The sequence below is a fragment of the Protopterus annectens genome, chromosome 2.part2, assembly GCF_019279795.1.
Source record: "Protopterus annectens isolate FY-2018-M chromosome 2.part2, PAN1.0, whole genome shotgun sequence".
Lineage (NCBI taxonomy): Eukaryota > Metazoa > Chordata > Ceratodontiformes > Protopteridae > Protopterus > Protopterus annectens.
The window spans coordinates 720,407,778-720,427,182 of NC_056730.1; the positions used below are offsets into that span (position 1 = coordinate 720,407,778).

The window sequence follows — 19,405 nt, forward strand, 5'->3', positions numbered from 1 at the left end:
AGTGACTGAAGGAAGAAAATGAGTCTGAGATATATTTTTGTACTTCACCCTTGCCTCTGACTAGACGTCTCTGATGGGGCGTAGGGAAACCTCCCCGTCTTCACGTTTCTGTAAATATTTAATATTTGTTATTACTTACCGTTTTAACAGAAATGGTAAAGAACAGCACTCCGCCCTCTATGCCCATTTTATTTTTACTTCTGAATCTGTCATACTATGCCATGCTGCTTCTTTAGGAGTCCCCCAGGCTTATTCTCGCACTCTCGGATTTTCCAGCCACCTGGAGTGTAAGACGTTGTGTATGCTTGGTTTGTTTCTCCTTTAATATTGACATTTTACTTTGAAAATTATGCCATCTGTTTCTCCGCTTCCACCAAGCAGCAAGGATTGTTCTTTCTCTGTTTAAATTTCATATTTGTCACTATACCTGCGCAGTATCACTCAGTGTTTTCCTAGTTTCTGTGTTTGTTATTGTGCGTGGAGAGAAACAGAAACCTCCTCCTCAACTATATGCAACATCAACCCAGTATCGTAAATACTGCTAGCGTACTGACCTCAACAATACTTCAAGTTTAAAAGTCAGTTTTTAAAATTCACATTAGCTTGGCAGGCACTTTTCAGAATCCCGCCCACCCATGTGGATCAGGGAAATCACAAGTGATTTTTGAGTTCATGACAATCCCTTTCCCACTCTCCCATATTATAACATCTGATTTTGTGCATGTCCTGCATAACACAACTGTAATGCGCAACAGTACTGAGGAATTGCACTTCTGTTACCTTCTTTGCTCCTGTTTCATACCAGCTTGTGTAAACCACGCATCCATAAATAAAAATTGTTTGGGAAATATATTGATGTCAGTGATTTTGCTTGTTGGTTTGTGAACGGTGCTATTTGCTTATTTTAGCAGCATTATAACATATAATACAATTTATGATAATCCACTAAAAGGAGCAAGGGAGTGAATTGATTAAAAAATCAGAATGCATAAAATCAACATTACAGCATACTGCATGTTGTACAGCAGGCTTCCAGAATCCTAATGTGTATATACGTATCTATTTAGTGTTTAATGTACGAGGAGGAAAAAGGGAATTAAAAAGGGAAACACTGCTGCTCGCGAGATGCACTCACACGATTAGGGGACACACAAGGGACTGAAGCAAACCACACATATGATTCTGTACAAAAATACTCGCTGTTAAACGCACTTAAAATGATTGAAATGATACCCAACAAGTTAACACCCAAATTGACCCACTGAGTGCCGTAGTTCTGCCAAAAGCACGGCTTATATATGATTTGGCAGCTCTTACGCAGATGACTCGATACTCTGCAATAATATTGCATATGCAAAAAAATATGCATTTGTCCTTTTGGACTGTTCTATTACTGCTGCTCTTTGAAGAGTACAATTGAATCGACCCTATGAAATCATTTTGCTAAAGAAAACAGAGCAGATCTGACAATAGAGAGGAAGAAGTATTTCAGCACGGACAGCTCCTAGGGAAAAAAAAACTGGCTTTATAGATTCTGGGCACAATATGGTCTTCAACCCACACGCCAGCACCACGGGTTCCAAGGATGTCTTATTTTAGCACGCCTGTCTTGGGAATTGTGCTCTGTTGATCTTAAAGCAGGTAGACTGGATTTGACGTCAGAAAGTCGCTTTCGTAGTTTTGACGTGCTTTACTCATTTCCATCCAACCTCTTGGGATTTGATTAGTTTTTTATTCTTGTAGACTTGCACTGTTCTATGGTTCAGTCAGCATCCTCCACCTTCACCCAGCTTCGTTTCTTTATCCAGGGTGTTGCCTTAGCAAAAGTCTTTTAATTTTTGTTGTAAGTTGACTGCAGGCTTTGTGGTACAAATATCTATAATGGGTGTGAAATGTGTTGCTTTTGTTGTGTGTAGCGTGCTCTATGCTCTGGGCATCGTCGTTTCCGATAAACAATACGTTAATGAATGGGCAGTAGAGATCCCAGGGGGACCAGAAGCTGCAAAATCGCTAGCAAATGAATTTGGATACGATTTCCTCGGACAGGTAAAACTATATACGTTTGTTTATGGTTGTTAAAACTCTGTTCACCTGTGGCCGATGAGGTAACACTACAGTCGAGTGTGTGTGTGTGTGTGTGTGTGTGTGTGTGTGTGTGTGTGTCTGTCTCAGATATACAGCTTGGAGTAAACGGATGAAACAGACTCAACAACTTATTGCTGGCACCGAGTGTGTCACTGAAGTTTGGCTAATACCATAAGTACATTGCGTTGAAGCCGAGGTTGAAATTTCGTGTCACATCTTGTAGCACACTGCTTATCTTGGTTTTGGTAAATCATCCTTTAACCAGTATAAGTGACCCTCAGATTTATAATGATTAAAAGAGTTGATGTATAGTCTTTTAACGTTAGTTAAACTGTTTTAGAGCTGTAGTGTTATCACTGCTTGGAATGTATAAATTAGACGCCATCAGTAATTAAAACAGCCACAAATAATATGCCTCCTATTGTGTTAAGAGTAGAAAAGAACAAATACTGCTTATGTCTTTAACAAGCAATCAGTAATAACAGCTGTAATCTGATCTGTGTAGCTGGGACCCATCACAAACTATGATGTTTGCTGCTAGTAAATGTACACCAGTGCAAACTTTTATTATCATCCAGTATGCCTTTTATGCAAACTCATTTCATTTATGCATTTTAAAAGTGTATGTATGGTGTAAAAGAGTGATGCTCTGACCCTGTGAATTAGGGAGTAAAACATTGTATATGTAAAATTTATGTCTTCATTTAGAAATGGTGAAAAACAGTAAATCATCCAACCAGGTAGACTTAGATATAAGAATACAGTAGGATACTTAAGCGAGTCATACACCATAGCTATACAATTTTAAAAAGCAGACTTAAGTCATTCATCACTGCAAAATTTTTATTGAGGATGAAGATTTAAATTTAAATGATTCCTTGTATCACAGCTTTGGAATTGTCCTGTCTATTTTTCATTTGTCCTGGGGTACACTAAGGTATTGTTATCACAGTATCACTTTGAGAAATGGATCTGTAAAGAAATCTCTTCAACAAAGATTTGGGAATGCTGGATAAAATATTTGCATCTAGATTACATACTGTGTTAAACTATATACACACAAGTGGTGATAACAGTTTGCCACAAAATGTAACACCAATTGTGTCATTCAGCATTGAAAACTTGAAGGTTCTAAGAACAATGCAGTTAGGTAGAGAACTTACTAAATTATTAAGTATTTATATTGTACTGTTTTATCTAACTGGACTACAGTAAAGAAAGTTATGTTTTTTTCATTTGTTTCAAAAAGTAAAATACTGTACATTATGACTTCTTACTTAGCAATACTTGTGTGGAATCGTATATTTTCCTTTGTAATCCAGAAATTCTCCTTTAAGGTCTGATCTGTTTTGGCAATGCTCAATTCTTATTATCTTTCCATACTTCCTTTTAATTGGACATTTACCACGCGCATACAACAGCACACAATGTTTTTGAACTCTCAGCTAATATTTCTGTTTATGGAAGTAGACAGAGCACATCATTTTAAGAGTTTCTTGGTGCTTTAAGTTTTGATGAAGAGAAATATATAACAGATTTGCATAGTAAACTTGTTTTAATGAAATTAATACATCACTTACTGTATAACCTACCAAACACACACACACACACACACACACACACACGCACACACACACACACACATATTAACTACCTATACATATACAGAAACACACAGACACACATTGACACACATACACACAAAAAACAGGCATTTTGGTCCTGGTAAATAGTGTAAAAAGCTATAAAGCCACTAGCCATATGACCTGCGATAATGGATAGTGTCTGTCAACAGTAATATTTTCTGCATTTACTGGATTAGATATCACCAGGCAATAATACAAGGAATATCACTATAAAAGGTAAAGGCAAAAAAAGCACAGTGAAACCTTTACTATTAATGTGTTATTCCATATATGTTTTGAAATTACTTTATTGCTCTTCCATGAGATCACAAATTGTTCTATCACTGTCCTTCCTAAAATGCATTATATATTTTTTAATACTAAATATGATGAACTGCATTTTATTACAGAGCCTATAGATATTGAAAGAGAAGGCAGCCTGGCATACTGCTTTGGTGGTTATAAACTTTTCCTGATATTTTCACAACTCTTCATTCTGTTCATCTGATAGCTGCATATGGTACTGTTCCCAGTGTGAAAAAGAAGATGGGAAAAGATAGTGACATGCAAATGTATGAATTTTTAACATGGCTAGCAAAGAGATAACCTGATAAGCTAATTAGCATGCCATGTGCATTCATGTATATATGCATCTCGTCTGTGACAAAACTGAACTGTGCCTATCAACCATTTTTAGTTCACAGTTGTTAGAAAACAGTGATATCTTTACATGAATACATTTGGTTTATTCTGCATATGCTACAGCCTTGAACATTGCATTAAATTATACAAAGGCTGCATACATTCACTTGGACGTAACCTGTGCCTGTAGTCACATTTGTTACATACTGCAGTGAAACTTGTCATTGTTGGCTATTATTTTTCATGTCCAGTGCAAAGAAATTAATAGCTTATTTAATGGGCCTCATCACAGATGTTTATTAATCCATTTCAGATGTGCAGAGTTATGACTGAATGCTTACAAGTAAGCATTATTTTTTTTTATCTAAGGACTAGCCCCCTGACCCCTTGTGGAGGGCTACCTGTCACATCCCCTGCCATGTAAAATAATCACCTCCAATGCCTTTTCTACTCAAAGAAATGGCAACTGCTTCATTTTTGCCAAAACACCTTCTTTAAAACATTGTAGTCTTCAAAGTACTACAGTCTAAACAATTGTGTCGCTGCAGATATACTCCAATTAACTTCCCTTTAATGACCTGGCAACTTTTTTTGGCAAATTTACTATAGTGTCCTGTATGATTTAAACAGAATAATATAGTAAATGTTTGACATCTCTTTGGTTGCTTTTCTGTTAATACTTTTCTTTTTTCCTCTGGGCAACTAGTTAAAAATAAAGCCTGCCGTGTACTTGTTAGGCTGACAACAAATACAGCTTATAGAAGACTATATAGTTAGTTGCTGTTAAAAAGAATAACCTCCAACAGGAATAAAAGATATATGTTTACACACGAGTTCTAGTATCTTGTGATAGAAGATGATGGTGACTGTGCATTTTCCTATTTAGATATTCATAGATACATTTATTTATTTATTTTGAGTAGGCTGGGATTTGTCATGGTGGCAACCCTAGGACCTGTTGATAAGCATAAATGATGACAGAATCCACCACAATAAGGAGAAAGAAAAAGCATTCAATACAGTATTAGTGGGAGGGTGTGCAGATTTGATAAATAGTTCCAAAAGGCCATGAGACAATTTTAGCAGTCACTGACGCAAATGCCTGCCTGTGGGAGGGGTTTACTGAGGCCATGACGAATGACTTACCGATGGCCTCAAAGAAGTTCTGCAAGAGCATAATCTAATTTGGGGAGGAGTGCAAGACATTCTCTAGGCTGTTTTCAGCAAGGGCACCAAAGCACCACCTCAGTTTGTTGCGAGTTGAAAGAAATAGTTTGAAAAACATTGACCCCCCCCAAGTAGACATGTCCTCTTCAGTGATGACAGTGCCAGAAACAGTGAGATTGGGTCCATTTCTGTAGATGTGGACATTTTACTGGATAAACAGCTGCACAGTGATAAGACTGGAATAATGATAAAATGTGACTGGAAATTAATTTGTTTTTTTGGGGGGGGTGATTCGGGTTAATGTACCTTTTAGTACTACAAAGAAGAAAGGGAACCTACTTGCACAGGAGGATTTGCACCAACTATATTATAATCCTACTTCACAGCCTCCAAATAAATAAATGCCTGTGTCAGGAAGCTGAAAGGGAGACTTGGTCCAGTATTTCAGCTGTTATTCAGGACAGCCATCATTGATTCTCTCCTGGATAGAAGTTAATCAACCTTTTGCCTTTACACAGATATTGGAGGTGTTGTGGGAGTTTGCCGACCCTATGTGCCTGTTTTTTGCTGACCTAGAGAAATAATTTGATGAAGTACTCCAACATGTTTTGTGGAAAGTAGCATAGCAATAGGGGGTTCCAGGGTCACAATTACATGTTGTTTTATCCCTGGCATTGTTGAGTGAGAGTTATATCCACATTTTCATTTATAAAATGCATTCAAGATTGGCCCAGGAGTCCAAAAACATGTGCCTTGTCTCTCTCTTTCTGCTAATGATATTCACGGACAGAATGCTAAGACTAAGGCACAACTGCTGTTTGAAGATGATCATGTTTGAGAATTTAAGGATTGTGTCTCTTTTGTCAGCAGATTATGTTGCCATCTTATCTTAGCATGATTGTGATCCGTAGTACATACCGGAATGGTGCACTAATGCCTGTGAAGTGGGTGAGATGAGAATCAGCACTTTGAAATCCAAGGTCATGGTCCTCCCCTAAGACAGAGTAGATTATTCTCTGCAGGTGAAAGAAACAGCTACCAAAGGCTGAAGAGTTTGAACACCTTTGGGTCTTGTTCAGGAATGAAGGCAGAGTGAATTGGGGGAATGAAAAAGGCATTCATGTACCAGTAGCAGTATTGCATGCATTCTACTAGACTTCATTGATGAAGCAGAAGAAGTGCCCTGGGATAAAATGCTAAGTTTATCAGTCAGTCTATGTTGCCATCATCACCTATAATCAGAACATGTGGGTAGAGTCAGAATGGAGGAGAACACAGATACAAGATTCTGTCATATAGTTGTTGGGTGTACTCTCTGTTACAGACTGAGGACCTTAGCAATGCTAGACAATCCTGGAGTTGCTGCCTAGGATTGAGAAGAGACAGTTAACACAGTTTGGATATCTAGTGAGGTTACACACCGGGCATCTCTCACCTGTACCCTTGGCATGGCCCACTGGGAGGACATTCAGGGGCTGACTCAGGATACATTGGAGGTATTAAATCTCACAGCTGGCCTGGAAATGCCTTGGCATCCCCCATAAGGAGCTGGACACTCTTACTAGGAAGAGGAAAGTTTGATTTATCTTCACAGCGTGCAACAGCCATGTCCCTCACTGGGATAAGTAGTTTAGAAAATGCATGGTCAATATATAATGACCACTGCTAATACTTATACATGAAATGTTACAGTAAATGAATGCAGTGGAAATTTATCCACAGTAAAGGAATCAGCAGTTCTGTATAGATACCAGGCTGTTTCCATATGTTCAATTGTTTTGTAGCTGTTCAGTGCACTCTTCCAAAGTCAGTTACCATTAATGAATATACAGTCTGATATGGAGCATCTGAGTCTTTCTGAATAGTTTGACCTATTGCTTATTACTGCTCATCCCCCATTCTTGGATTTTGCTCCTATTTGTAGAAAGTGACATTTCAGAATGATGTTAAGTAACTGTTCTTGTGTTCTTTCCAGTAAAGTACTTGGAAATGTTTGCCCTCATCTGCTGCTTACATTCTAAGATGTGAATGTATTGTGTTAGCTTACATTTTTTAACACACATTTTGTTGGGGGCTTCATAGTCTTCTAAGGATACCCCATAAATGAGTGAATCTGGTTGTTATATGTCTAATGTCACAGCGGTACTCACCCTTTCTCATTATGTAGAAAAAATGGCATATTCTTAAGAGCAATGATTTTGGCATTTTTTCTCCAGTCATTTGCAGGTTTAACTCATATGGTAGTTGCTTTGTGTTTCTTCCAAAGACTACACCATTGTTGTTGTTCTTAATATTTTGACCATGATGCATGACATATACTCATTGGGATCACAATTAATGTACTAGAAATATTGTGGTGTACCCTGAGTGTTAACTTTCCAATGACTCTGAAAAACAAACTTCAGGATAAGAATGTAACATTTTAGCATTTTCAGCATAACAGGCAGGGTTGCACATTAGTGTAGCAGTTAACACTGTGGCCTTATACCCCCTGCTTCCCCAGTGCAGTTCTTAGCTGCATACAGTTTTCTGTGGGGAGTCTGTATATCTTCATTCTGTTCTTGTGAGGCTTTACCAATGACTGTCAATGTCAATGTAATGATGTTCAATGAATACTATTGTAGTAACACTGCTTTTTCAAAAAGATGCTCATCAAAGTGAAACTGATTTGGCATTTGGTGGGGGCATTTTCCTGATCTATAGAGATCATGTACATTTGCATGTGTATGGGAGTCCTGGACCTTGCCTTTGGTAAGAAAATATGCATTTTGCTGTGGCTGCTTTCATCTGCATTTTTGTTGTGTAGGGGTAGTGCTGATACTTATGATCAGACATTATTCACTGAATGCTAGTAGAGGAATGTGATACATGGCCTTCAAACCACCAAGGTGCATTAATAAATAATAATAAATAAGGCAGCTGATGTCTTGCAACTTTTATATTTTAACTGCTTTGTCTCAAAACATGCAGTATAGTCATCGCTTTAATGCATATCATAAAAGTCATAGCTGCAATTTATTTATTCATTATATGTTATATTACTAAAAAAAATCTTCTCATGGCAGAATAAAAAGACTTAAAATTCCCTTCCAAGAATATGTTTACAGTGGCATACCCTCAGAGCAGAATGTGAGGTTGGAAGATCTGATAAGTGCCAGGAGGCCGGACCACCCATATAACCTGTCTAGGCTAAGCCTGAATAGTAATATAAGCTTATCTTATAGGCCCACCTCTTGACATGTGAAAGGTGGTGTTGAGAACAGGAGCAAAGGGTGGCAGGAGTTAAATGGATGAACTGCAACAGCAATAGAACAACAATAGAAACTGGCTTTAGAAATATGACAAGTTACCTTGCTGATGGCGAAGGAGCCCTTACTGGTACAAGAAGTGGAAAAGTACTTGATAGTCAGAGGTTGTTTATTCTACTGTGTTTTCAATGATCACTGTTTTTATAATGATATATATTTTTGAGTGGTACAGAGCAACTGAACTTTGGCAATTCTTGGCAAAGTATTAAGAATTTTCTGCCACACTCTGTTGTTCACTCCCCAAGGCCTGCAATTTTTTACATTATTGGTAGCTCAGAAGGGATTTACCTACCAACTTTGGAATATTAATAAAAGACTTCAATACTTGTGGAAAATTATGAGAGTACCTGGAGTTGTGCAGCTGGGAGAGACTGTCTCCTAGATATAAACATGAGTGATGAGAATGCGTTTGTAATGCTTGAACACTAACAGGTGTCAGATCTGCATGGAAGAGAATTTATTAATGTTTCAGACCAAACAGAGAGGCCTAGGAATACACTTGACATGCATAAAGTCCTGCTTCTTCTTCTTCTTCAAGCATTTACTAACATGACTCACAGATCTAGACTACATGTACTCATAAAGACATGCTGTGTCTCATAGCCAATGTATGAAAATAAGTACACGTGGCACTAGAGAACCTACTTTGAAAGTTACTGACTGATTTTGTAGTAAGGTCATCAATGCTGAAGCTAGTGATTCCGAACAGTAGGGTGAAGAAAGGAAGGAGATGCCACCCGAGTACCATGGCTTGGTGAGCTGAATTAACATAAAAAGGTGTCAGTAGAACAGACCTGGAGACACAAAAATTGGTGGTTTATTTGTAGAAAATGGAAAAGTCTTTTGTAAGAAAAGAGTTCAATTCTTGCCTCTGAAAATGTTTTTTTTTTTTCTGAATGAGGCTATGCTAATGAGCCTAAATGAATCTTCTTCAAGGACTTAGTCAATTAGGTGAGAGTGAGGCAACTTGACCATTAGGTGGTCATTGCCTAATGCAATAATAACATTAAACACACTGGTGGATAACAGTAATGAGTGACACTATTAAGTGGAAGAAGATGTTCTTCCTAGCATTGGTCATATAGGAATTTTTTGTTTTATATGAGAGGTTGCAACAGTTCTAGAAAACACATCTGACAAATATTGCCAGAGTGAAAGGAAAATGATCAGCAGATCACATGAGAAGTTGAAGACATATTAAATAAATAATACTGGGTGACCCCGCTGGCCATAAAAAAATATATATATATATATATATATATATATATATATATATATATATATATATATATATATATATATATATATATATATATATATATATATACATTTACTATCAAAATTCTGAACCGCAGTTGTTCGAGTAATGACTTACTCAAAAATAGGTTGGAAATTAAAAACACCGGTCATTCAAATCAACAGAACCAGTAATGTCAATAACTCAAATTCAACATTATTGACATTACCCAACTTACCTTTATGTCTGGTGAATTCCTACAAATGTTTTGCAGGGAGGCAAGCCCCCCACACCCACCATGTGGGGGACGCAGCCCCCCACTCCCTGTTAATTATATATTCCAACATTACTGTAAGGAAAAGGGTAACTTTCCCAAGCTCCACTGTAGTGACAACACATCCACTCAGAATTTTAAACTTTTTCATCTATACCCTTGACTATATGAACGACAATGAACCAAGTTTCCACCTTTTGATAGTAAACCATACATATATATATATATATATATATATATATATATATATATATATATTCACTTTATAACCTTGAAATGCTGAAATATCGAATTTCAGTATCTCGAGACTATAAAACCAAATCCACAAAACACCGACAAACAAAAACCGCGAAACCACATAACTGAAAACACCGCACACACTACACTAAACATACAACAAAACACCCACATCACAACATAAACAAAAAAACACACATACACAACTCACACACACATAGCAGGGGCCAAGCCCCCTGCACCCATGGGGCTGCCCCCACCCCTACTTATATATACTAACTCCGAGATCGCACAAACACAACACAAAAGCTTACTCACACACGCACATTCTCCAATCCCTCACACACACTCTAACTCCCACTCAAAACCCTTACAAAACACTCACTTACCTGACATAACACCTATATCCAAACACGGCACCGCGCACCAACAGAACCGAAACCCGGACATTACATAGCGCAACTTCATAACCGCGAATTCGACATATTTTCGACATACATCAAATTCGCGATTATGAACGTTCGCTATTTTGAACATTTGACTTTATAACTTCGAGATACTGAAATTTGACATTTCAGTATTTCGATGTTATAAAGTGAACCCATATATATATATATATATATATATATATATATATATATATATATATATATATATATAAGGATTCACTTCATAACACTGAAATATCAAAAGACTGAAACTCAAAACACTTAAATTCAAAACACTGAAGCTCAAAACACTCAAAACACATATCATACATATACAGAGTTTAAACAACATAAATCATAGCACTTTCCACCAAGTGTAAGCATAGGGGCAAGCCCTCCTGCACCCCCATTGTGGGGGGCTACACCCCCATACCCCCTGCTACTTATATATATCACCTCCAAGAGTGCACTTCAATACACTAAGTGCAATCTTGGAGTTGATATATTTAAGTAGCAGGGGGTGTGGGGGGTGCAGCACCCCACATGGGGGGTGAAGGACGGCTTTCCCCCCTGCTTACACTTGGTGGAAAGTGCTATGATTTATGTTGTTTAAACTCAGTATATGTATGATATGTGTTTTCTGTGTTTTGAATTTCAGTGTTTTGAGTTTCAGTGTTTTGAGTTTTCAGTGTTTTGAAGTTTCAGTGTTTTGGTCTTCTGTATTATGAAGTTTCCTCATTTTCAGTGTTTTGAGCTTTCAGTGTGTTATGAAGTGAATCCATATATATAAATATATATATATATATATATATATATATATATATATATATATAGATCTACTTCAGTAGATCGAACTTTTACAAGTTCGAACCACATATGGCCAAGACCATATGTTCAACCCGTAAAAGTTTGAACACTGAAATAAAAACACATAAAACAAAAAACACAAACCTGAACATCTATAGCAGGGGGGCTACACCCCCCTGCACCCTCCACACCCCCTTTACTTAAACATACCAACTCCGAGATTGCACTACAGTGCAGAAATGGGAAATCTTCCCTCTCCATTCTGTACGGAGATCTCCATTCAGTCCGATCGAACTTTTACAAGTTCAAACATATGGTCTCGGCCATATGTGGTTCGAACTTGCAAACGTTCGATTGACTGAAGGGGACCTATATATATATATATATATATATATATATATGTGTCTGTATGTATACATATATATATATATATATATATATATATATATATATATATATGTTTTATATATATATATATATATATATACATGCTCCACACATAAACAGACACACACACACACATACTCTGTCACATGGTTATACTCTATCACATGGTGTTATTATGCTGGAAAAATAACTCTGAAACCAAAAATTAAGAACAAGAAATATATCTGTTTAATTAATCTCCTTCCATGTTGCAATCATTTGACAAAAAGGTGATTTGTTGGCAAAAAAAAAAAGTGAAACCATCAAGCACAGAATGCATGGCAAAATGCTTAAGTAACTTTAAAATTGGATAAATGGAATTTGTGCTAGTCATGTCAGATGCACATAATATCTGATGGTCCTACATGCATCTTCCTGTATACAGGACACACCCACATACTTACCCTGCCTGCTATTGCGTACTTGGCATTCATCAAATCTCATTGAAAAGTTTATATTATGCATACTAGTAAGGATTGTTATGTTAGACTCTGTCTTCATATCAAATTATGTTGCATGAAAAGTTTTAATTTGCCTTTACCCAACATGATAGAATGGAGCAGACCTCATTGTTTCGGAAATAAAATAGAGCACATAACTCCATGTATATCAGTAACAACAGGTACAAATAAATTAATATGGCAGTGGAGGGATAGTGTGACATAATGCACTTATTTTTATATCCATAGACAATGCAGATGTGCTGATGTTTGGTACTGTGCTTTAGCAGTTAAATTGACCATATCCCTTGAAGGCTTACATTCCCAAAACTCATTTAACTAAGAAACATGACATACAGCAATAGCACATTAACAAAATAAATGACAAAACACACGTGTTTTGATATCTGCCACATTACAGACTTTTGAATAGTTCCAAAGGCTTCCTTTTGCCATTTCTGTAGGAAGGGGAGGTACACATTGTAGGGTTTTGTTTGGTCCCAAAAGCTTCCTTCAATTGTATTATGAGCCATTAGTTATAACTTACAGAGTAGCCAGGCAGCTTATAACACTAAGTGAGTTCTCCATTGCTGAGATTTCTGTTTCTCTGATCTTTATCATTTGCTTAATGGGAATCTCTGATTTGGAACAAAGCCAATTTTCAGCAGAGGCCCATGGAGAAACACTCCAGATGCATGCCTTTGTAATGTGGGAGGAAACCAGAGCAATCTCACACAAACACAGAAACCACACCAGCCCAGAATCAAACCAGAGAACTTCTTACTGTGTGGTGACAACACTACCACTGCACCACTGTGCCATCCCTTGAGAGTTAGTGTTTATGTAAAACATTGCACATTTCTCCAAATTTATAGTTTATCCAGTCTGCCTATAAAATGAGCCAGTAGGATTAGGTTGCAGTTGTTGTAACAGACCAGACTGGTCAAATATTTTTTCAGTTCTATCATTCCATTTCAGGCAGTCATTATCATGGATGATGTACATTTCCTTCAACTGTTTTCTTATTTACAAAGCAGCACTTCACCCCCTCTGGAGCCAATGCACTGGTTATCTTTGTGTTTGATGCTCTGGAAAGCATCACTTTAAAACCTTATGTTTTCATTATTTAAAGTCACTGAATCAAAGATATCCATTGGTTGTAAACTTTTAAGTTATATTATGATAAGATGTTGCTTATTTTGCTGTACATCAGCCTACTCATCCATAGGATTATAGAATCATAGGATCATAGGAGGTTACTAGGCTAATGGCCCCAGGGCTCTTACCAAGTTTGACCCATGTTCCCAAGGGTGTCTGATTCAAGCAGACACTAAAATCAACACATATTGCCCCTGTCCAAGAGGGACACAGGGGGAACCCCTGGGGCGAATTTCTGGTTACCCATCCAATTTCCCACATTACGCTTAAATAGGGCAAATGAGAGACTTTGTTTAACACGAATAAGAAGTTTGTTCCAAAGGTGGGGCAACCTCTGTGAGACAAATCTTTCTCTCCAGCAAGTTCTGTTGTTGTCACATACCAGGTTAAGGTTTTTTGAATGAGTGACAGGAGTGCCATTTGACTTGCGAATGTGTAGCATTTCCATTCAAGCTGGGTCAGAGATTGCTCTATATGCAAGGCACAGGTCGCCTCTGGGGAATCTGTATGATACAGAGTAAAGTGACAATGATTTCAGTCTGTCCATACAAGACAGATCTTGAAGACCATGAATTTTCTTTGTAGGGAACCTTTGTGGTCTCTCCAATTGCTGCAGGTGTTTGGAAAGGAACATACCAAAGGGAGCGTTTTACTCTATTATTGGCCTGATGAGAGAAGAGTACAGGGGGGTTATTATCTGTTTTTTTCTGGAGGCAATGCCCTTACTTATGAGATGAGCAATATAAAATGCCCGTCTTACCACAGTAGAGACATGGTGATCAAAGTTAAGGTTGCTGTCGATCTGTGTGCCCAGATCTCTCACCACTGACTGCATGCTTAGGTTATTGCTATTGATGTGATAGTTTGCAGGAATATTGCCCTTGCCAAAGGGGATGATAATGCATTTTTTTGCATTGAGTTTAAGACCATGACTTTGACGGGTCTATATTAGATCACCGAATGCTTAGGTTAGTGAACGGTGATTAATCGACCCCATGTAAGCGAAAGCTTACAAAACTGAACTGTCAGAACAGCGATTTTTTTCCAAGGGAAAAAAATACTGTTCCGACAAAAAAAAAAAAAAAAAAAAGAAAACACTTTAATGCATGATATTAAGTGGGGGGGCTTTGTGCCCCACATCTCCCAATGTGGGCCCCCCACACCCCCCTACTTAAATATACCAACTCCGAGACCTCACTACAGTGTGAAAATGGCAAACTACTGAAGTGGCCAAGCAAATTTTTTCCCAGGGAAAGAATTCGCTTACGTGCCACTTCGATATTTTGTCGTTTCAGCATTTACAGCTTGACCAAGTCTCATTCTCTAACCTGCATCCTCAGTCAACTGATAGGAACCCACTTTGACACTGTCATTGGTCTGTGTAAGACTTTCTTGCAGAATGTTGACATTGCTAGGGGTTTTCAATGATCACTCCTAGTTTGCAGTCATCAGCAAACTTTGTCAGCCACAGTCTTTTAGTTTTATCCTGTACTTCAAAGAAGTAGATTTTGAACAGTATAGGTCCCAGAACTGATCCCTGTGGAACACCACTGGTTAGTGGTCTGCTGGAGGAGGTGCAGTCCCTTATTTTGACAGTATGAGTTCTATCAGTGAGCCAGTTTGAAACCCATCTGACAATATACTGATTGATACTCAGCTGGGTGAGTTTATCAATGATGCCTGCATGGGAGAGTATGTCAAAGGCCTTGGCTAAGTCTAGGTAGGCTGTATGCACAGATTTGCTCTCATCTAGGACTGTAATGACTGTCTAGAAGAAGTCCACCAAGTTAACAGGCATGATTTCCCCTTGACAAAGCCATACTTGGTGGAGGTCGAGTGTCTGTAGATTTTCTATATCTTTGTTAATAAGGTCCATGATGAGTCATTCCATGGCCTTGCAGATAAGGCTGGTCAGGCTAATGGGTCTATATTTCCTGGGATTCGTGGATGCACCCCTTTTGTGCAAAGGGATGATGGCAGCTGTTTTCCATTCTGCTGGGATGAAGCCAGTTCTTAGGCTGTGATTAAATAATGTGCCCAATGGTGGTGTTAATTCCTGTTTTAACTCGTGTAGAACACAGCTCGGGATGTTGTATGGTCCCATAGAGGCTGTGTTTTTGGCCTTGGAGAGGGTGTTTAAGACCTACTCCTTGGAGATACATGGTGGAGGATAGGTGTTAGGGATGCTTTGGGGTATATGTGGCAGGGACTGTGGAGTGAAGTGTTTGCTGAACCTGTCAGCCAGCAGGTTTGCTATAATCACAGTTTCTGTATATGTAGTATAATTAAACATGAGTTCAACGCAAATCTGGGCCTTACCTTTGAGGTTACAGATGTAACTAAAGAATGCCTTGTGGTTATCCTTAGTTAGGGAAGCTAATTTGTATTCATAGTTATCTTTGGAAGACTTCACTAGAAGTCTTATTTGCTTGTTTAAATTGAGAAGGGAGTGTTTCCAGTTTTGAGACTGTTCCTTCCCACTCTTAGACAGCAATTTCTTTCTCCTATTGTATAGCCTATTAATGGCAGTTGTTCACTAGGTAGGTTTATTTTTCTTTGAATATCTTGCTTTGGTTTTTATCAGGTATGGCAGAGTCAATACAATTGTACAGGTGCTCATATAAAGCATTGGTCTACAACTCGGCATAGGTGTCTTTTCCATCAGTGGGGGGAGGGGCTATGGAGCTAGTTATGCTCTCACATAAGAGGTTGTAATTGGCCTTGGGGAAGGTTTTTAGTCTAATCATTGCTAAGGTGGGGTCTTGTGTTATAGTTACTTCTAACGAGACTGATTTGTGGTCAGATCTCACTAGGGATTGTTGCACACTGGGGGTGGTGCCACAGTCCTCCATATTGGTGAGGACCAGATCCAGGATGTTTGAGCCGCTTGTGGGTATGTCAACCAGCTAGTCCAGGGCATTGTAGTTAACGAAGTCCAGGAACCGTTATGCAAGTGAGTTAGAACACATAATTTTCCCATTCAATTGATGGGTAATTAAAGTCATCCAAAACCAGGGTGTTTGGTTGTATTATGATTGACTTAAGTAGATCCAAGTAGACTGAGTGGATGTCTTGATTCATGGAGGGGGACCTCCATGTAATCTGTGGTTGTTAAAAAAAAATAAACTGTGCAGTTGATTGTTTTGAAACTTTCTAATGTAGCCATTGAAGCAACAACTTGTTTAAAAGCTAAGTTATTTAGTGGAGCAGTATTTCCATATTTCATGTTAAATTTGTACTAAGGCAGTAAACAAGAATTAGATTAAATGAGGTAACACATTGCAAGTATTGTTTTTTTTTTATTTGAAATGTTGCACAACTGTATTTTTATCACAAACTTTATTATAATGGGTGGATTATCACTGCACTTCAAAATGGCAAAAGTGTTCGTGAGTAAAGCTAGCTTTAATAATTTCTGCCTTATACAGATGAAAATACATTAATATGATAGCTCACTCTCTTTAAATCATCAAGAAAGAATGATTGTCAAGAAACCCTTTATTTAACACAGCTAATTTCCAAATGAGTATCATTAAGTTGTAAAAAAGGCAATCACTTGTTATACTCAGAACTGAAAAAGCAATTGTCAAGTTCATTGGCCTTATTGGGATGTATTTCAGTAAACATATCAAACAATTAGAAAGACACCAAATGTTCCAAACCAACAAGTTCACAGGCCTAAAGTCCCTGAGCTACCAAGAGAGACTGAAAGATCTATCCTTTTATTTAGTGCATTACAGAGATTTGTGGAGAGATCTCTTTCTCATTTACTGTGCCATTTGGTTTGAAACCTGATTGTTCTGCACTTTCTGTTTTTTCTGCAAGTGTAATTATCCCCACTAGAATTAGGGACCTAAATCTTCAGCAATAGATAAATAGAACATAATTAAGGGACATATTTATAACTTGGCACCTCTGAAACCACTAGAATACAATTTCCCTCATGTTAAGCAGTGTGACTCATTGTCTTCCTTTAAACATAAACTGGATGACTGGATGGGTATCCACAAATTTACTCCAGGATTGCCGGGTATAGCCCTCCCGGATGTGCTTCCTGAGTAAGGGCACTGACAAGGTGAGAATAGTCAAACTTAGTGGCCTTGAAATATTTATGAACCTATAAATCAATAAGACCATGTTTGAGCTGGGACAGTGCTTTCTTTAATGGTAGCAATTTTTGCTATTTATTATTATAATAATTTAATTATATTTAATGTATACAGTGCATACATTCATACCTTTTGTCTTTCTGTGTCTCTGTAATACTTTTATTTTTTTCTGCTACCAGTCATATATTTGCATTTGCCATTATAACTTTTTAATTGTATATTTGTGTATTTACTGCATATATGCAAATATTTTATATTTATGTGGAGCTTTTCTTCCAAGGCCTCCACTGAAAGGGAATAGCTTTCTTACCCAGTTGGACTAAACAAATGCAATAAATAAATAAATAATGTCTGAAAAAGGTGTACAAAGATCTCAGGCATAAGAACAAAACTCGCACAGTGTGGTATGAACCAAATATTGTCACTTCTTTCAAAGATAAACTTAAGATTTTTTTAACTATTAGGAATCTCGGATGTTATGCTCAGTACTGCACAGAGCTGATCCCAAATGATACTACTTACTTCACCCTTAGGAACATAACCAGTACATTCATGATGAACTTTGTCCACGTTCTAACTCTCTGTTCCCTCCATGCTTCTATGCTAATTAGCCTCTGCTTCCACATTAATTACCTCTAAACAGGTCCCCAAAACCCCTCTCTACAACAAAAAACACTAGCTCTATGGGTCTGGACAAAATACGAGGCTATCTTCTAGCCAGCGCACAACATAGCCTCCTTGAGTCCATTTTAAACCTACACTTTCCTAATCCTCCCAGTGAGCACATGTCTAAGGTTTAAAGGCTAGTAATAATAGCACCAATTCAGAAGACTAGCCTAGCTCTGAACCTGGGAACTACAGACTAGTTAGTCTCCTAAGGATTATTTGTAAAGTAATAGAATGTATTGCTATAGCTCTCATAAATGACAATATTGGCAGTATACAATCCCTTCACAAAAAAATACAACTTTATGAAAGGTAGATCCTGTCTATTAAATTTGGCAGATTTCTTAGATCCTGTCTATTGAATTTTTTCAGATTTCTTAGATCCTGTCTATTAAACATGGCAGATTTCTTAGATCCTGTCTATTAAATGTGGCAGATTTCTTAGAACATGTCTATTAAATTTGGCAGATTTCTTAGATCATGTCTATTAAATTTGGCAGATTTCTTAGATCCTGTCTATTAAATTTGGCAGATTTCTTACATCCTGTCTATTAAATTTGGCATATTTCCTAGATCCTGTCTATTAAATTTGGCAGATTTCTTAGATCCTGTCTATTAAATTTGGTAGACGTTTTTGGAATGTAACTGAAACACTAGATAATGGCCTGTCACTGTACACTGCCTACCTGTGTCTATAAGAATCCATCTATGGCCTTTAATACTATCCCACACTTTGTTATTATTGAGACAGTCATCCATGTAAAATATCAACCTCTATGTAACCTGCTGCATATCT

The 19,405-nt window shown here is 37.6% G+C and overlaps 1 protein-coding gene across 1 annotated transcript in view; it reads left to right on the forward strand.

Annotated features, from left to right (window-relative positions):
* Positions 1–1,155: 1,155 nt before the first annotated feature.
* PCSK1 (proprotein convertase subtilisin/kexin type 1) overlaps positions 1,156–19,405 on the forward strand; it is a 583,826-nt gene continuing 565,576 nt past the window's right edge. The window contains exon 1 of the mRNA XM_044064124.1: positions 1,156–2,046. Within this exon, the coding sequence (XP_043920059.1) occupies positions 1,882–2,046 (165 nt within the window). The 5' untranslated portion in view covers positions 1,156–1,881. The remainder of the gene's footprint in view (positions 2,047–19,405) is intronic.